We start from the raw sequence: 18821 nt of genomic DNA, 5'->3' as shown, positions 1-18821 counted from the left end.
CTATATGCAGATTCAAAGGATTCATGCATTGAATGTGAGTGAGCTGACACAGGACAATCATATGCTATAAAACAAATGGCACAAGACTAAGGCCACCTGTCCATGGCCGGGATGGAATATCGCTAGCAATAGTCAGCGCTGGGGATGAGGGTGGGAGCACTAAAAGGTTTCCACTCCACGATGTGCCTATCTAATAGATAGGCTCGCCAAGCAGAGTCTCTGCGATTTTAATCACGCAAGCGGAGAATCATAGCGATTATGGACGTCGGGCCACACTTTCCACAGTTCTCCTATGGAAATCGTGTCAAAATGTGGTAATCCTCCCAACCCCTTTAACCCCTTGAGTGGCGGGTTTCCTACCACCCTGTCGTGCCCACCAGGGCAGGTTTTTTAAAATGGTCTAATCATTGAATTTCAACTAATTTTGCAGTTGCGTCTCAAGAGCCATAACTTTTTCATTTTTCCATTGACATGGCCATGTGAGGGCTTGTTTTTTGCGGGACAAGTTGTGATTTTTTTAAACGGGGGAGGAAAAAAAGAAAGGGGGAAAAAGAAAAAAAGGGGCTATGTCATTAAAGGGTTAAATAATGTATTAACTTCCTTCTCTGGGTCATTACGACGCACGGATACCACATGTGTGATTGTATTTTTGATTTTTTACAAAGTAAAGGGAGACAAGTGTTTTTATTATTTTTTTTATAACTTTTTAACTTTTTTTTTTTTAATTTTAATTTTTTGTCCCTTTAGGGGACTTCCACAGGGACCCATCAGGACCCCCTGATCACATTCCGGGGGTCCGATGGTGACAGCCCTTTACATGCTGCAGTGACAGCCCTTTACATGCTGCAGTCACATAGACTGCAGCATGTAAAGGGTTAACACAGCAGAGATCGGAGGTTTTCTCTGATCTCTGCTGTAAGAGCAGGTACCTAGCTGTCCTCTGACAGCCAAGCACCAAGCTCTCCCTGCCACAGAGACCATCGGCTTGCTTCTGACAAGCCGATGGTCTCTATGGCAACCTGTAAACAAAGCAGGAGGTTGCCAGCACATCGGCAATATCTTCTGCTGGTTTTTCAAAGCCCTTGCTTTGTTCTCTGTGGGTCTGTGCAGGCAGAGCACAATGTCACAGCTTGTGGCATTGTGCTCTGCAGCTCCCATAGTGATACATAGCCCGGAAATCTTCCGGGCTATGTTGCTATGAGCAGTGGAGCTCGTCCCAGAAAATTTCCGGGCGTGCCACTCAAGGGGTTAAAGGGGGTTTACCACAACTTAAAATTGCTTCACATCCACTCTGTCCTTCCCGGTTGCTGCTGGCAAGGACATGTGACTGCTGCAGCCAATCACTGGTCACAACAGCAGCAACCTGGAAAGACAGAGTGGATGTGAAGCTGTGGAAAACTTCTTTAAAAGGTGTTTGCCATCTATATCATTCCAGACTCCAAGATTTGTTTTTTTTCCCCCCAATTCCCCCTATAATTTCCATAGAGAGGTAATAGACATTAGTCAATAAGTTATAAATGTATTACTCCAAAAAATGGCAGCATTCAAAATTACAACTCATTCTGCAAAATAAACAAGCCCTTCATCTTAAAAAGTTATGGCTTTCAAAATGCAACAATAATAAACTGAAAAAGAAAATTGCTGTGTTCTTAACTCTTTCCATTCCAGTTTTCCTGCCACCCGCACACTCCCCAGCTCTTATTTATTTTTGGTGGGAAAGCACATTGTGGATACCTTGGAATTACTCAACAGAAACACCCAAAAATGAAATGTCATGATGATTTTATTAGCTTTTTTTAAATTAACCCTAAGGCCTCATGTCCACGGGGAAAATCAGGCCCGCTACGGATTCTACATGTAGAATCCGTAGCGGGTCCCTCCTTCCCCGCGGACATGAGCGCTGAAAATAGGAATTTAAAAGAATTTACCCATCCGTAGCGGGCGGGGAAAGTCTTCTCTTCCTCACGGCCGGATCTTCTTTTTCGGCCGGCGGATGAACTCGTCACGGCTGCGGCACGTCGCCGACGTGCCGCGCGCATGCGCCGGGCACATCCGCCGAGCCGAAGCAAGAAAGATGCGGCCGTGAGGAAGAGAAGACCTTCCCCGCCTGCTCCGGATGGGTAAATTCTTTTAAATTCCTATTTTAGGTCTCCCACGGATCCGGACGGCTTCCATAGGCTTCAATAGAAGCCCGCGGGAGCCGTCCCCGCGGGAGACCCGCATGAAAATGGAGCATGGTCCAGATTTTTTCATGCTCCATTTTTTTTAAAATCCCTTTTATTGACCATCCGCGGGTATTTATCTACCCCGCGGGTGGTCAATGCATCCCTATGGGGTGCGGATCCACGGGCAGGAGAAGAGTTAAAATCTGCTGCGGATTTTAATTCTTATTTTGCCCGTGGACATGAGCCCTAACAGTATGCAGGACAGATCTCTGATGTCAGAGACTGTCCTGTATACTGTGAGATGCATATGCAGAACAGCCTCCAGTTATTGGAGCTCTGTCCCGCATACCGTTAGAAACATGTCGCCCCTTGTCCGATACTGGAGCTATGCAGGGAAATCTTAATGTCGGATGAGGGCTGACACTGTATTATTTTAAGGGTTAAAGCCAAAAAGAGCCGCTTCACTGGAGTTAAAGGAAATCATCTATACCAGCAATTGAAAGGTGTCTTCCAGCACTAAACTGATGACCTACCCTCATGATAGGACATCACTTGTTGATTGGCCAAATCCAGGGTCCACTTCTCCAGATCCCTGCCGACTAGCTGACTGAAGAGGCTCTAGTGAATGCTAAGGTCTTTTCTCAGGCATGTGATGTCACCTTCGCTGGTCACATGGTCTGAGAGCTGTTCAGTCCCATTTAAGAAAATGGGATTGAGCTGCTATGTCAGGCACAGTCGCTATATGATGCATGGCACTCTGCCTGATATGGACTGAAGTGGCTGCAGCCCTCACCCAAAAGGCAGCTGTCATTTAAATCAGCTGATCGGCAGCGATCCCAAGTGGTGGACCTTCGCTGATCAACCATTGATGACCCATCCTGAGGATAGGCCATCGATAGTCTAGTCCCACGCAAACCCCTTAATAGACTGAGTACTTAACATAAACCCCCATTCAAAGCTTACAAAACTATATATGATAAAGACTGTAGAAGCATAATTACCCTTCAGAAGCTGGTTCAGGTCCATGGCATCCTGTAAAGCCTTTGGGTCGGATTTGCCATCAAACTCTGGATCTGTGTTTCAGGAAAAAAAATAGTGAAGTGGACTTTGTAGAACCTGCTACACAAGTGTGCCGAATATATAACTACAAGCCCTAAACGTTATATTAATTCCAGTTCCAGAACAATTCTGCAGTATTAGAGGTGTATATGATGCTACAGTAAGCTATAAACACCATGAATAAAAGGACAAAAAACGGAAATGTAATAAAATAGAGCAAAACTAAAATTACCGTAGGATTCTTGTCTTATGTTCTCTTGTCGCTGTACTTTAGCTTTTAGTGCTTCACTGGTAGCTGCTATGTCAAAAGACTGTATTGGGCTGATGTCAGGGGTGGAGAGTGGGGTCACATCCGTGACGGTGTCTTCTGACTCATCAACATAGTCCCTAAGGTCTCTTACGGATGGTCTATGTAATCTACGCTCTGGAGAATGAGCAGAAGGGGGAGCTCGGTCTTTGGATGACGGATAGGATTTGGAGGTGTGATCATCAGATGTAGTATCTGAAAACTCAGTATCAGAGCTAGAGATGGAAGAAGGAAAGTCTCTGCTGTATTTTCCGATGCTCTTCTTCCCAAGATTTGTTTGTTTTGCAGGTCTTGGTCTGGAGCTCAGATTCTCCTCCTCGCTGCTGTCATCTTCATCAGGGTAATAATTATCCTCAAAGTCTCGTCTTATCTGGGGGATCCCTGTTGGAACAGTAGCTTCTATTCGCAGGCCTTGTGCAGAGCTCCTGCCGGGTTTTACTGCACTGCTGGGTCTTGGGGCAACCAAGGACAGCACAAGCTCTGGGGACTTCTGTTTGGTTTCCACTGAAGGCTCTTTAGTCCCTTCCTTGCTTGGTTCTTGCTGTGGTTTGTCTACTCTTCCACTGTCCTCCGATTCAGAATCCTGTTTATCTTGCTTGTGTTCATACGTGATTGGAACCGACTTACTGACACCTTGTCCTCTTGTTTCCTCGTCGTCGCTGTCAAAAAAGGAGTGATCCACTTCACCATCATCAGAAAGATTTCCGTAACGATCCATGATATTTTAGGTCTCTAATCTAGAGGCAGAAGAAAGAACAAAAAAAAAAGTGTATCAGAACCCCAATTCTATGTGTAAAAAAAGCTGGTCACATGTCTGCAGGGGAGACGAGAAATCCTCGACAGAACTCAACTGCTGAAAAATATAGATTTGAGGTGGGAATACAGTCCTGCGTTTAACTGTCCATATTCCGGTTATAACAACTGGACCGCCAATTTAATAGACTCACAGGGTCCGGCTGCTTCATGCAGAATACAGACAGTTAAACATCTGTTCAGTACGTCTAGAGGCCAAGCCAGGCTGCGCGGGTGGAATATTTTGATTAATGTGAACGCCACCGAGTCATACACATTAACCCTTTCCTATCCACTGTCTGACTTCTTCCTATATTCTGATTAAAGCTTGTACAGCTCCATTGTCAGAAGACGTCCAACAGGGTATTCTTACCGTCTATTGCCAGCCACTCCGCTGTCGGAGCCTCTCTGCTGCACACACACTGGCTTTAGCCAGCAGATGGCTCCATTGTATAACAGCAAAAAAAAAAAAAGCCTTTTAGGAAACCTTGAATCCAAAATTGGATTGGAAAGGGTTAAATGCAGTGAATATGCAGTGTGCAAATTATTCTAGAAGCCCTTCACACTGCTCAGTGGAAAGCACTGCAAATCATTTACATTACTACCTGAGATGTGATAGCAACAATTTCTATTCTATGAGATCAGAGTTGAGCAGAAAATTCTTTAAAGACATCTCTCTTGGAAAGTTAGGACCCCCACCAACGCCAAGAATAAGCAGGTCTAGTTGTCACTGCAGAGGTGACCATGTGATTTGGAACAAGTTGGATTCCGCATGCGGGGGCCCATAACAGAATCTGGCTCTGACGCGGGCCGACGACCCAGTGTACCTGTCACTTCTGTAATGCAGATCACCACGGATGCTCACTGACGGTCATGCACAGTACAGACGTTTTCCCCCACACAGTCACTAGGCGATGACACGGCTACCTGCAGCCTATCTGCAATGCCAATTGTGGATGGGCCACGGGTCGGACGGCGTCTGTTGACTTCAATGGAGGCCGCCCGTACAGATTCCGCACAAAAACAGAACATGGTGCAATTTTGAATCCGCTCGCAGAAATCGCAATAGTTATCTGCTCATTTGAGCAGACATACGAAAGTTCTATCTATTCAATAGGCATGGAATATCACGCATTGTTCGCGCAGGTGACAATCGCAGATTACGCAATTGAAATCCGGTCAAGTGAGACTGGCTTTAGAGTGAGAAAACTGAATGATCTGAGTAACTGTCAACACGGCTTGATCATTGGTGCCAGACTAGCTGGGGCTGGTATTTCAGATACTGCCAACCCTGTGGGGTTTCCTTGTGCAACAGTGTGGATAAAATGTGAAGAATGGTGGGGTTGAGGAAGACATCCAGCAAAGGTGGGATATAAACAACGTGTCGAGGGGTCAGAGGAGGATGTCAAGAACCATTCTGATGAACAGGCGCTGCACAATCCTGCAAACTCAATGAGTGCAAAGCTGGTGCTTCAACTAACATGTCACTATACCCAACTCCTCCTTCCTTGGCACAGATGGGCTACAACAGCAGGCGAACAGAGAACCATTGCTAAAAGAAACAGAAGGACAAGACTCCAGGGGTCAAAAGAGCACTGCATCACTGAGCCGTGAAAAAACATCCCCTGGTCAGATGAATCCAGATTTCTGTTGCATCGTCCTGATGAGAGGTCAGAATTTGTGCAAGCAGCCTCAATAGATGACCGACCCCTTCCTGTCAGCACCTCCATCTAATCTGCGGCGTCTACAAGAAGATTCCTGGTTTTCGCTTCAGCGATGCTGCATAAAGACAAAATTAAAAATTGCAGCATGCCCATTCTTTTTGCGATATTGCACATTGTTTTCAATGGGGCAGGCAGCAGCAGCGTCGGCCCCAATTGAAAGCAATGGGAGAGGATCGCTATACCCTGCTGCCGCTGTGACAGCAGAGGGCAGCTTTCTTGGATGTAAAGCCCCTGGATGCTGTCACATCCAGGGCCTTAACCTTGTTGTCAATGGGGCCGGCGGCAGCAACACCCATTGAAAACATAGGGAGAAGATGGTGCTCCTGTGCCATAGCTGCGACAGCTGCAGCAGGGGATTCCTTCATCCCCGAACACTGCGACAGCTGCAGCAGGGGATTCCTTCATCCCCGAACACTGCGACAGCTGCAGCAGGGGATTCCTTCATCCCCGAACACTGCGACAGCTGCAGCAGGGGATTCCTTCATCCCCGAACACTGCGACAGCTGCAGCAGGGGATTCCTTCATCCCCACAGTGAGTACCCTCATCACTGAACACTGACAGCAGCGGCAGGGTGTTTAGTGATGAGGGGACTGCCCGCAGAGATGAAGGAATCCCCTGCCGCTGCTGTCACAGCAGTGGCAGGGGAGTGCAATCTTCGTTCATTGCTTTCAATGGGGCTGGCGCTGCTGCTGCCCCATTGAAAGCAATGGGATGAAGCAATTCCCTGCAGTGATGCGAGGCTGTTTTCATATGAAAACGCCTCGCATCCATCAGTCATGGCCCGATATTGCTCTTGCCGATGTGCAGATGGCCTAGGGTCGCCTGTACATGGGTGTATTTGCATCGCGGAATTCGGAGCAGGCGTCCGCCTCCAGATTCCGCAGCACATACTTCCCATAGACATGCTATGCAAAAATACTTTCCCATGTCCACGAGCAGAAATTAATAGCGATTTTCCACTCACAGAGAGAAAATTGCAGCATGTCCTATTTTAGTGTGATTTCCACGCAGGGACGAGGACATGATTGCAGACGCGCCGCGTAATCCATGTTATCGCCTAGCGACGGTGCGGCGTCATCTGTACTGCGCATGTGCTGGCTGGCCTGGCCGGCACATCCCCATTATAGATGAAGACACTGCAGACAGATACGCAGGGGACACCGACCGGGCACTGGGTCAGATTCCGCTGCGGGATCCCACATGCAAAATGTGACCTGGCATGTTCATTCGGCCTAAGGGTGCGTTCAAATGTAGCAGAAATGCTGTGGATTTTCCACAGCGAAAAACACGCATAAAAGTCTGCCCACCGCTGCGGATTATAATGTAATCTGCAGCAGATTTTACGAATGAATTCAAATGGAAGTGGTGAAAACTGCAGCAAAACAGCGACGTGTGAACGCGCCCTAATAAGGTGTCCCTGAGGTGTAGATGCACACCCCTGTGTAGTGGGGCTGATGTTAGACCTTCCATCACTCATAAAGTACAATAGAAAACAAGTCTGCGCTGAGGCTGTAAAGTAGTCCCAGGATCCCCAATAATCATCCCGCATCACACGGTCAGCTCCTCACTGCTACACACAATGGAGGCCACCGGTCATACTGTATACCCCTGCCTCGGATCAGCCATATACAGCCCTCTCCGCACACACAGCTCAGCGGACATGACAGCTGTCACTCAGCACTGAGGACGCATCACGTCTCCATGGAGACGGGAGAGGGCGGAGCTCCGCGGGGTACAGCTCTGGTCAGCGCTCCGACCAGGCACACAGAACATCCCCACGTCCAGCATTATCAGAAGGGGAGGGGGGAGGAGGGAGGAGGGCGCTCGGCAGCCCTCACACCTCCGCTGTTACCTGCTCTCAGCTGAGGCTCAGCAGTACTCGGCGATAGCGCTGCACGCACGGCTCCAACACGGCGCGCCGCACTCACCTCTGTGGTGCTAGCAAAACATAGCTCCAGTCTACCATGAAAGCACCGCCCCGGCAACCAAGACGTCACTTCCGCCGCCGCTGCCAACAACTGAGCGACATTTTTATTAAGGGCACAGAAGGATGTTGTGTTGTAGCCACAGACATACCCGTCCGGGAAATAGAGTTATTAACCTTAGAGCTATGAGCTGAATCTACAGAGTATCAAACAAAACATGTCTGCTGCCCCTAGCAACCAATCACAGCGCAGCTTTCATTTTACCAGAGCAGCTGCAGAGCTGAATGCTGCGCTCTGATTGGTTGCTAGGGGCAACAGGCACAGGTTCTGTTATTGACACCATTTAGAGGTAGATTACAATTATTTTTAGCACTCATTGCCATTTTGTGTAGTGTGATGAATAAAAAAAAACTAATTTTAGCATAGTTTTCTTTCTTTTTAACTGTTATCAAGCGTGCTGAATAAATAATGTGTTCATCCTGATTTAAGGTTCGTTACAAATGCGACAATACGTTTTTTGGTTTTGTTTTCCGAAAATATAGGACTTATTACTGGAAAAAGGACGAATTTTTTTCCTATAACCAATTTTTAACATTTTTATTTTATTCCTACTAAGGGACTTGATCTCCTGATCAGCATTGACGGCAGCATCTAAGAGGTTAACCGTGACTGGCACCTGCTAGTGGTGGTGTGGGCACAGCTACTGTGCTTGCTCCATCACTACGCCATAATGGCAGCTCACTCAAGCTTCGTTCTGTACAGGAAGGGGCTCGGCATGCCTCTCTACCATGAACAAGTAGCACTGCATACAGCAGCTGAATCATACCACCGTACTGTGACTGACGGAGGTCGGCTTCACACAGGCTATCTGTAGCTGAAAACCACAATGGCCAAACGGGCACCTAAGGGCTCATTCACAGTGCCGGGGAGAAACTCCGCCATCACCCACACCACTGGGTATTTCACATGAATGGCGAGCGCAATACGGGGGTGAGATTCACGTCCTGATACCGCGCTCGGTCGTGTAAAGTTAGCCTCAATGAATAATGCAGCCTATCATTACACTGCAGATGAGATGAAATAATTAAGTATTGATCAGATGCAGTCAAGGACAAAATAAACAATCATTTATTTCAATTCCGCCCTGCCAAGTTCTTCTCTCGGGTGCGTTCGCAAGTGGTGGATAACGGTGCAAATCCACGTCAGTTGGTGTGGATTTCACGCGGATCCTCAAGAGATTTCAACACTTCAATTGAAAGGGTGAAATCTGCTGCAGATCAGAGTCAAAATCCGCAACAAATCTGCCATGTGTAAACAGACCCTAAAGCCTCATGTCCACGGGGAAAATCAGGCCCGCTACGGATTCTCCATGGAGAATCCGTAGCGGATCCCTCCTGCCCCGCGGACATGAGGCTGAAAATAAGAATACACTTACCCGTAGCGGACCGGACAGGTCTTCTCTTCTTCACGGCCGGATCTTCGTTCTTCGGCCGGCGGATGTACTCGGCCCGCCGGCCGCGCGCCGCGTGGATGCTCCGGGCACATCCGCCGGGCCGAAGAAAGAAGATCTGGCCGTGAAGAAGAGAAGACCTGCCCTGTCCGCTACGGGTAAGTTATTCTTATTTTAGGTCTCCCGCGGATCTGGACGGCTTCCATAGGCTTCAATAGAAGCCTGCGGGAGCCGCCCCCGCGGGAGACCCGCACGAAAATGGAGCATGTTACTTTTTTTTTTCATGTTCCATTATTTTAAAATTCACTTTTATTGACCATCCGCGGGTATTTATCTACCCCGCAGGTGGTCAATGTATCCCTATGGGATGCGGATCCGCATGCGGGTGATCCGCTGCGGATTTAAAATCATATTTTGCCCGTGGATATGAGGCCTAAGGGCTCTTTCACACTGGCGATATCTTCGTGAGAAAATCGCGGCAAAATCATGACTTTTTTCCTAGTGATTTTTGAGCGTCGGTGATGCTTTTTCTTGCTATAATATCACTGCCGCTTCTGAAAATCGCAAGTTCGTGCGTTGCGATGCGATAAAAAGGAGGCTCCATAGGGAAACATGGGAAGTGTGAAGGCACCCTAATTGCAGTCTTCCCAATGATGCCCTGTCTGTCATGGAGGCTTCTTCCACATTCTGAGTTTGCCAAATGGAAATCTTTGACTATATTGGTGCACATTATCTGTGTAAGGGCTCATTCACACAAACGTAATTTCACTGCGTATCACGCGGTAGATGGAGTCAATGAAGCTACATTGATTTTTATTGACTCGTGCATAAAAAGGAATGCAGTATGTTCTATTTTACCACGTACTACGCGCGTACAGCCCTATTGTTCTCTATGGGTTGCATATTAAACGTTGTACATACATAAAACATTGCATATGTGCGGCATTTAATACGCAACGCCCCTGAGAGACACAGTGGGGGAATTAAAAAAAAAAACAAAAAAAACTAGTTATACTACACTATACAGCGTGCGTGAGATACGCGGTCATGTGCAGTGCACAATTGCTGCCCTAAGCAGCAATAACCGTCTCACCACCAACCAGCTCACATAGCGGTAAAACACTGCATGATTTACGCAGCGTTTTACGCATATGGACGTTTGAATGAGCCCTAATACGCCCCAAAATAGAGCATGCGTGAATTATGTGCATGAAATAATGCAGGTATGAGTGGCCCAATAGAATTCAATGGCGTGTGCGTAATACAAAGGCGACATATGCCCTTCTGAGTGAGCCTGAGGGTGCGGGCAGACGAGCGCATAAACGGCGCGTTTTTGCGACCAAACGTATATACGTGACCATCTGAGGCAATGGTTTCGAATGTATTCGTTCACATGGGCGATTTTACGGCGCGTAAAAACGGCAATTCGAAAAAAAACCGGAACATATGAGACCGAAATACGCGCCAACGCATATTCGATCGCCAAAAAGACCGTTTGCAAAGTAGGAACAAACGAAAATACGCTTTCTAGCTCTGGTCATGATCGGTGAAAAACGATCGCTCGGGCGATTATACGTTGCGCTCGTGCGAACGTAAATACGCCTACGCTCGTCTGCCCGCACCCTTAGGCTACATCACATGGGCGGGAATCTCACACAAATAACTCCAAGCAATGCTGCACCACGCATAACAATCGACAAGGAAGAAATAGAATCAGTCCAAGTCTTCACTTTCCTTCGAACCAAGATCGATTGCAGCGGGGAAATGGGGCCTGAAGTCAAACGAAGAATCAGCCTTGGCCATAGTGCAATGCAAGGAATGGTGAAGATATGAAAGACCAAAGACATCAGCATTACAGCAAAGATCTGAATAATCAATGCAATCATTTTCCTAATAACTACATATGTATGCGAGAGCCGGACATTCAAGAAGCAGACAGAAGGCTGGAGGCCTTTGAGCTGTGGTGGCGGCGTATGCTGCAGATACCATGGACAGAGATGGTCAGAAATAAGGCTAACCTAAACCGTGTCAGACCAAACGTATCACTAGAAAGCAAAATCACCAAGCAACGGCTTTCATACTTTGGTCATGTCATACGAGGCAATTCACTGGAAACAACATTAATGCTCGGCACAGTCAGTGGGTCCAGAAGAAGAGGACGCCATAGAAACGCTGGCTAGATACAATCAAGGTTGACACGAACATGACTGTGGAAAATCTGAAGGAAGTGGCCAAAGGCAAGAAAGCATGGCGTATGCTGATCCACGAGGTGATCGAAAGTCGGAAACGACTGAACAGATAAATCAGCATCATTCATATGAGCACATTTTCCCCTTGCAGCATGTTGTATATTTGGACATTCCTTCGGATGCCTCACCCATTGTTTCCACTGGGACCTTGAAAGACATCGCATGGCACCTGCATGCCGTACGACGTGCATGCGAGTATGATGTGGTGTTTCCCATTGCAATGAATGGGAAACACATGCGATCCTCTGATGTGCGAGAAACAGGCACCTAGGGCTAGCTATGTGATACAAGGCATTTATGAATGAAAAGCGGCTTGCATGCGTGTGAGAAATGCTTGTTGGCAAGCCGAGTTTCTCAGCCCAATATCGCACTCACCCATGTGAATGTAGCCTTAAGGCCTCTCTTTCACACAGGCGACGCGATACCGCCTTGAGAAAAGCGCAGTGATATCGCATCTGCGTTAGGGCTTTTACCCACCAGCGTCGCTTTTTAACGCTGCGAAATCGCTGCGTTTTTTTCAATGGGATTTTCTTTTTTTTTTTTTTTTTTTAAATCAAATTTTTTATTAAACTTTTGTAATAAACAGACAGAATAAGGGGATAACATACAATCGACTTACATTACTTATTAGGATGCATTCAGGTTGCTATATATACATTATGGGTCGTTCCACCGTTGCCTTAGTGTACTGCTATGCGGAACCAGACAATATAAGGCTAAGAGGGTGTGAAACGTAACTGTATCATGGGCTTGAGCTTAGCGCCTGGTACTCAAGGGTAGCTCGAACGTATCCCGGGTAAAAGAAAAAAGGAAGCATCCTTACTACACTTCTACGGACTAACATAGAGAGAGGGGAGGGAGAGAGGGGGGGGGGAAAAGAGAACCGGAGAAGGGGAGGTATCTTAGGAATAGCGTACCTGGGAGGGGAGAGGCAGAAGAACGTGTCTTACCGGGTAAGGTACAGCCTCGAGTCACAGTGAGGGCGGGTCAGCCTTCGTCTCAATCGTCCCAACACGCCAACTGCCGCAGACTGATCCAAGGATTTCAATGGGATTTTCTAATGTTAAAATCGCATTGCACAAAAATCATGTTTGCGCTTTTGCGATTTTTGTGCGATGTGACTATAACATCAGAAAATCCCATTGAAAAAAACACAGCGATATCGCAGCGTTAAAGAAAAACACTAGTGGGTAAAAGCCCTTATGTGCAGTATCACTGCGTTTTCTCATAGCGATATCGCGATTTTGTGTCGTTACAAAGTCGTGTATGGTGCTACAAAGTTGCATGACCTGTAGTGATCTTTTGCCTGGAATTTTTTGGGGGGCAATGAGGCTTAAAATATAAGCCCAACACTGAAAAAAAGCCCTAGCTGCATAAAAAAAAAAAAAAATAAAAAACATAAAACCTAACAGCCGATGTGTACTCCACCCCATCTTCTCTGCAGGTCCCCAGTACTTGTTTGTAGTTTTCTCTCAGTGCTTCCTGTTTAGGGGCTCAAATTCCCCTCCCCTAGGGAGCATTGGCTGTGATTGGTTGTCGAGTGCCATGGCTCAGGCATTCACTGAATGAACCAATCACAGTAACCCAATGAATGGCTGTGATTGGTTCATCGAGCGCTGGCTCTGATTGGCTGAGCCGCAGCACTCGAGAACCAATCACAGCCAGCGCCTCCTGGAGGCGGGGATTTTGAATTTCCAATCCAGCAAGCCATGACAGAAGACTTCAAGCTGACAGCGCCTAAGAGGTGATGTATTCTTTTTTTTATTTGCAGCTAGGGCTTAGTTTAGGGCTTTAACAGTAGGTTTTCCGACTGTAAAACTTGCATCGCACAGCACAAAAAACCACTGCAATTTCTTGCAATGTCGCAGGCTACAAAACATCGCTAATGTGAAGGAACCAATAGGAAAGCACGGGCTTCACATACATACGATTTGTAGCACTGTCGCGATTCTGTGGCCTGTGTAAATGTAGCCTTAAAAGTAGGCGCCGGCAATGACTAGCATGTCTTTCTGCAGCTGCAGTGATCTTTGTCACTTTCTCTCTCCTTTGGAACTGTGTCATGCCTCTGGCCTGGTTTTCTTCCTTGCCCAGCACAGGGTACCAGTGCTCACCATGTGGTTTCATCCACAGTCTACCTTCCTTCCTGTAAGGCATCCCTTAATATATACTCACTAGTTTCTGCAACAACAGTGACATCTGGGGACAATAATTAATATTACAGTATAAGAACAGACATTGGATTACATAAGGGTTGGGCATATAACACCTTGGGTGACATCAGTTGTACATGTAATGTGAATATACGCAGGGATTGTATGGGGTAGGCGCAGGAGCTGGGCCCGCTACATACATGGCGGGAGTCAGCTGTATTCAACAACTGATACCCTTCTGCAACAATCATGTTCAGAGATAACTACTACACTGAAGTATTGCAGTGTATTGTGTAAGCAATCAAACAATCGTAAGTTCAAGTTCCCTTAGGGAACTGTAAAAATGAGTGAAAGTTTTTGTAATTATTTCAAAAAAATAATAAATATTACAAGAAAAAAATGTAATAAAAAAGATGTCCCCCAGAATTGCACCAATAAAAACCACAGTCTAGAAAACACAAGCCTTCACGCAACTCCATAAAAAAAAATTAAAATGTATTGTGGTTGGAAGATGGTGACAGAATTTTGCATGTGCCAGTCTCGTCTGTGAATACGTACAAGGATATGACATGCTGTGATTTCTCTCACATGGCTCACTAGTCTCAATAACCTCACAGACCAGCGGTGTCAAACTCATCTTCTCCGAGGGCCGCATCAGCATTATGGCTGCCTTCAAAACCTTATTTTAAAGGATATATTAATTAATGGGGCGGGGAAGAATAGACAGTATCCATGTATGTACAGCTATGAAGTGCATTAGGGTGTATGGGGGATACAATGGGGTAAAGGATTAGATTCTGAGGAGGAATGTAGAAGCGCGGTAAATAGAGAATAGTTAGATTAGGCAGTATGTAGGGCTGGACCATTTAGGCTAAAATTAAAATCTACATTTTTTTCAATCTGTCCTCGATTTTTGATTTCAACATTTTTTTACATTAGCATATCACATGCACAGCAATATGTTAAAGGGCTCATGTCCACGACTGTGTTTTCACCGCGGTGGATGGAGGCAATGGATTTTCTTTCTTCCATGCACACTGCATATTGATACGCAAGAGAAATAAATCGCAGCATGCGATATTTCTCTGCGTATGATACACTGTCCATACGCAATACATTGCATATAGGCAGCGTTTTGATACACATCCCCACTCTGTTCAGATCGGGGAACAAATAAAAAAAAAATTACACTGCACTTGTCCATGACATCAGATTCGCAGGCATGCGCAGTGCCATACTCTGCCCATATGCGGTCTCTGCCAGCTCAACGTATGGGCTGTAAGTTGTATGCAAACGCCCGTGGGCATGAGCCCAAAGTGAATCTGTCACCCATTTTTAGCCCTATAAGTAGAGATGAGCGAATGTGCTCGGCCACGCCCCTTTTTCGCCCGAATACCGCGATTTTTGAGTACTTCCATACTCGGGCGAAAAAATTCGGGGGTCGCCGTGGCGGCGCGGGGGGTTGCAGCGGGGAGTGGGGGGGGGGGGAGAGGGAGAGAGAGAGGGCTCCCCCCTGTTCCCCGCTGCTACCCCCCACGCCGCCACGCCTCTCCCCGCCCCCCGGCGCACCCGAGTACTTTTCACCCGAGTAGTGAAGTACTCGGAAATCGCGGTATTCGGGCGAAAAAGGGGCGTGGCCGAGCACGTTCGCTCATCTCTACCTATAAGCTTACTGGCTTAAAGTAGGTGACATGCTGAGTCCGGGGATGTGTTATGCTTACCTCCCCCAGTGTGAACGCTGGACGACGTTGATGCAGTGCATTGAGTGGAGCTGCGAAGAACTCCGCTCATTCTAATTTTATAATGGCTCACCCCGGGGGACGACAGGGGAGGTAAGTATAACACTTATATACCCAGACTCGGTGGGTCACCTACTTTCAGCCCGCAGCCTCTTTATTATATCAGTATTATATCTGTATATCAGAATGGGACAGTTCTCATGAAGAGTACTTTTCAAGGAATTGCTGTGCATGCATTTCCCTCATGTTAAAGAATTGGGGACGAAGTTTAGTTATAAACACATGAAGGACCTGATTCTCTGGGCTGGCGTATTCCTAAAAACTAGTGTAGCTCAGGAAAAATCTTGTAGACGGGACTGGGAGGATCAGATTAGGGCCGTTTTCATGCAGCCCAGAAATTTTCGTAGGATATGTGTGTTGCGAGACGCATGAAGCCCATTCTTTTGAATGTGGTCATAAACATAAGCCATTTTTTGGGTCATGGCCTATTTTGGGAATTCCCTCGGAACGCCTCGCCGATTGTTTTTAACAGGGCCGGCAAAAGCATTGCACAGCGTGCGAGGCGCATACGAGGAAAAGTTGCTGATCCTCCGACGTGGCTTGCATCTGCTGGGAAAATCGCACGAGTTTCACGACCCAATATTGCGCTCGCTTGTGTGAAATTAGCCTTAGGGTACACGCACATGGACAAATGAAAAGCTGCGCACAAGATTTTTGGGCGCAACACGCTTCGGTCAGCAGACAGACATCCCATGAGAGATCGTACATTGTGATTGTTCTCAGCAAGAAAAGCCACGTAATCTTGTAGATATGATACCTTTTAATGGCTAACAAAAATACATGATGTAATAGCGAGCTTTCGTACCAACGCACGATCCGACCCGGTGCCCAGCCCGTGACCCGCTTACCTGCCTGGATCCAACCCTGTGCCCAGCCGGTGACCCGCTTACCTGTCCGGATCCAACCCTGTGCCCAGCCGGTGACCCGCTTACCTGTCCGGATCCAACCCTGTGCCCAGCCGGTGACCCGCTTACCTGTCCGGATCCAACCCTGTGCCCAGCCGGTGACCCGCTTACCTGTCCGGATCCAACCCTGTGCCCAGCCGCTGACCCACTTACCTGTCCGGATCCAACCCTATGCCCAGCCACTGACCCACTTACCTGTCAGGATCCAACCCTGTGCCCAGCCGGTGACCCGCTTACCTGTCCGGATCCAACCCTGTGCCCAGCCGGTGACCCGCTTACCTGTCCGGATCCAACCCTGTGCCCAGCCGGTGACCCGCTTACCTGTCCGGATCCAACCCTGTGCCCAGCCGGTGACCCGCTTACCTGTCCGGATCCAACCCTGTGCCCAGCCGGTGACCCGCTTACCTGTCCGGATCCAACCCTGTGCCCAGCCGGTGACCCGCTTACCTGTCCGGATCCAACCCTGTGCCCAGCTGGTGACCGGCTTACCTGTCCGGATCCAACCCTGTGCCCAGCCGGTGACCCGCTCACCTGTCCGGATCCAACCCTGTGCCCAGCCACTGACCCGCTTACCTGTCAGGATCCAACCCTATGCCCAGACGGTGACATGCTTACCTGTCTGGATCCAACCCTGTGCCCAGCCAGTGACCCACTTACCTGCCCGAATCCAACCCTGTGCCCAGCCACTGACCCGCTTACCTGTCAGGATCCAACCCTATGCCCAGACGGTGACATGCTTACCTGTCTGGATCCAACCCTGTGCCCAGCCAGTGACCCACTTACCTGCCCGAATCCAACCCTGTGCCCAGCGAGGGACACGCTTACCTGTCTGGATCCAACCCTGTGCCCAGCCAGTGACCCACTTACCTGTCTGGATCCAACCCTGTGCCCAGCCAGTGACCCGCTTACCTGTCCGGATCCAACCCTGTGCCCAGCCGGTGACCCGCTTACCTGACCGGATCCAACCCTGTGCCCAGCCAGTGACCGGCTTACCTGTCCGGATCAAACCCTGTGCCCAGTCGGTGACCCACTTACCTGTCCAGATTCTTGTTTATCTGTACTGTGGAAGCTGCGACTGTTGCTAGGTGATGACGTGGATCCCTCAACCTTTCTGCAATGATGATTGTGGAAGGGCCAGGGAACGGACGGCTTGCATTGACTTTAATGGAAGCCGGACTAGTGGAAACCGCACAGAAATGGAGCATGCTGCGATTTTTCTGCCGCCAGTGGGAATCACAGTTGATTTCAGCTCCTGTGCAGGAAGCAGCGGTTCTCCATAGGAGGCTATGGGCGGTATTTGCTGTGGAATACTGGGGGGCAACCGCCAGCCCCAGATTCCGCAAATCAAATCTGCCGGTGTGCAGGAGCCCTCAGACTGTAGGGCAGTGAAAAACAGAGTTGTACCCGCGACTTTCCTATGTGTACAATGCGTTTTTGCTATAAAAGCATGCGATTGGCAACAGATTTACATCAATTTTTCGTATGTAAAAAAAAATCATATGTAGTTCCAATAATCTGCTTTACCAACATGGCGCTCGCACGCAGCTTGTACGGCATGCGGGGAGATGCGCTATTATGTTACTATTTTTAAAAATGCGCGGTTCTTGAATATGGAACACCCAAACACAGGACGCGCAGCGATTCCCTTTAGCTCAGACTATTGCGTGAATTAACCCCTTCAACTGAACTGGTTCCTTTCCTGTGAGCTCTGACCATCTCAGACTTGGGCAGAACCTGAATGGGAAAATGGCCACGTGAATACAGCGCCAACCACCGTAACACTGCTGTAAAGTGCGCACGCGCTCGCAGGGGATTGGTCCATTCTTTCCCAGACCACAATCGTACTCGGGGCGATTGTCAGGCTTGAGTTCTGCCCGAGTCCAAGATGGCCGGAATACGCAGAAAACCTCATTCATCTCAATAGTCTCCACGCTGAGCGAACAATCACTGCGCGGCCTATTGTTGTGCGATGCGTCCATTATTTTTTAAGAGAGTGTTAAAAAAATGGATTGCACTCGTATACCACGTTATTAGCGCATGTTACTATGGCGACCACAGGGGGGAAAAACGACCAGAACCTTGTGATTTTGTTTTAATAAAAACGGGTGCAAAACGGATGCCAATTGCGCATGAAAATCTCATTAAAGTCACTCAAATAACGGTCAGCTTCCACTGTATGAACAGCTCATACCGGTGTGTGTGGGGTCACTGAGGCCCCCTGCTGGCAGTGTGGTGGTAGCAGCCCACTACACCGGTGCTCTCCGCGGTAACTACAACTCCCAGCATGTCCTGCAG

At 48.0% G+C, this 18821-nt stretch overlaps 1 protein-coding gene across 2 annotated transcripts in view; it reads right to left on the bottom strand.

Annotated features, from left to right (window-relative positions):
* The window catches only part of CFAP97 (cilia and flagella associated protein 97), a 29317-nt gene extending 21298 nt beyond the window's left edge, over positions 1–8019 (bottom strand). The window contains exons 1-3 of one of the 2 annotated variants that reach the window (XM_066573459.1): positions 7977–8019; positions 3457–4268; positions 3167–3238 (exon numbers count right to left, since the gene is read on the bottom strand). In XM_066573459.1, coding sequence (XP_066429556.1) covers positions 3167–3238; positions 3457–4249 — 865 coding nt within the window. In that variant the 5' untranslated portion in view covers positions 4250–4268; positions 7977–8019. Of the gene's footprint in view, positions 1–3166; positions 3239–3456; positions 4269–7900 lie in introns of both variants that reach the window. The other variant, XM_066573458.1, reaches the window with a different exon arrangement.
* Positions 8020–18821: the final 10802 nt, after the last annotated feature.

This window comes from Eleutherodactylus coqui, chromosome 7 (genome assembly GCF_035609145.1).
Source record: "Eleutherodactylus coqui strain aEleCoq1 chromosome 7, aEleCoq1.hap1, whole genome shotgun sequence".
Classification (NCBI taxonomy): Eukaryota; Metazoa; Chordata; class Amphibia; order Anura; family Eleutherodactylidae; genus Eleutherodactylus; species Eleutherodactylus coqui.
Note: the sequence above shows the minus strand (reverse complement) of the source record. Positions and strands in the feature narration are given on the sequence as shown.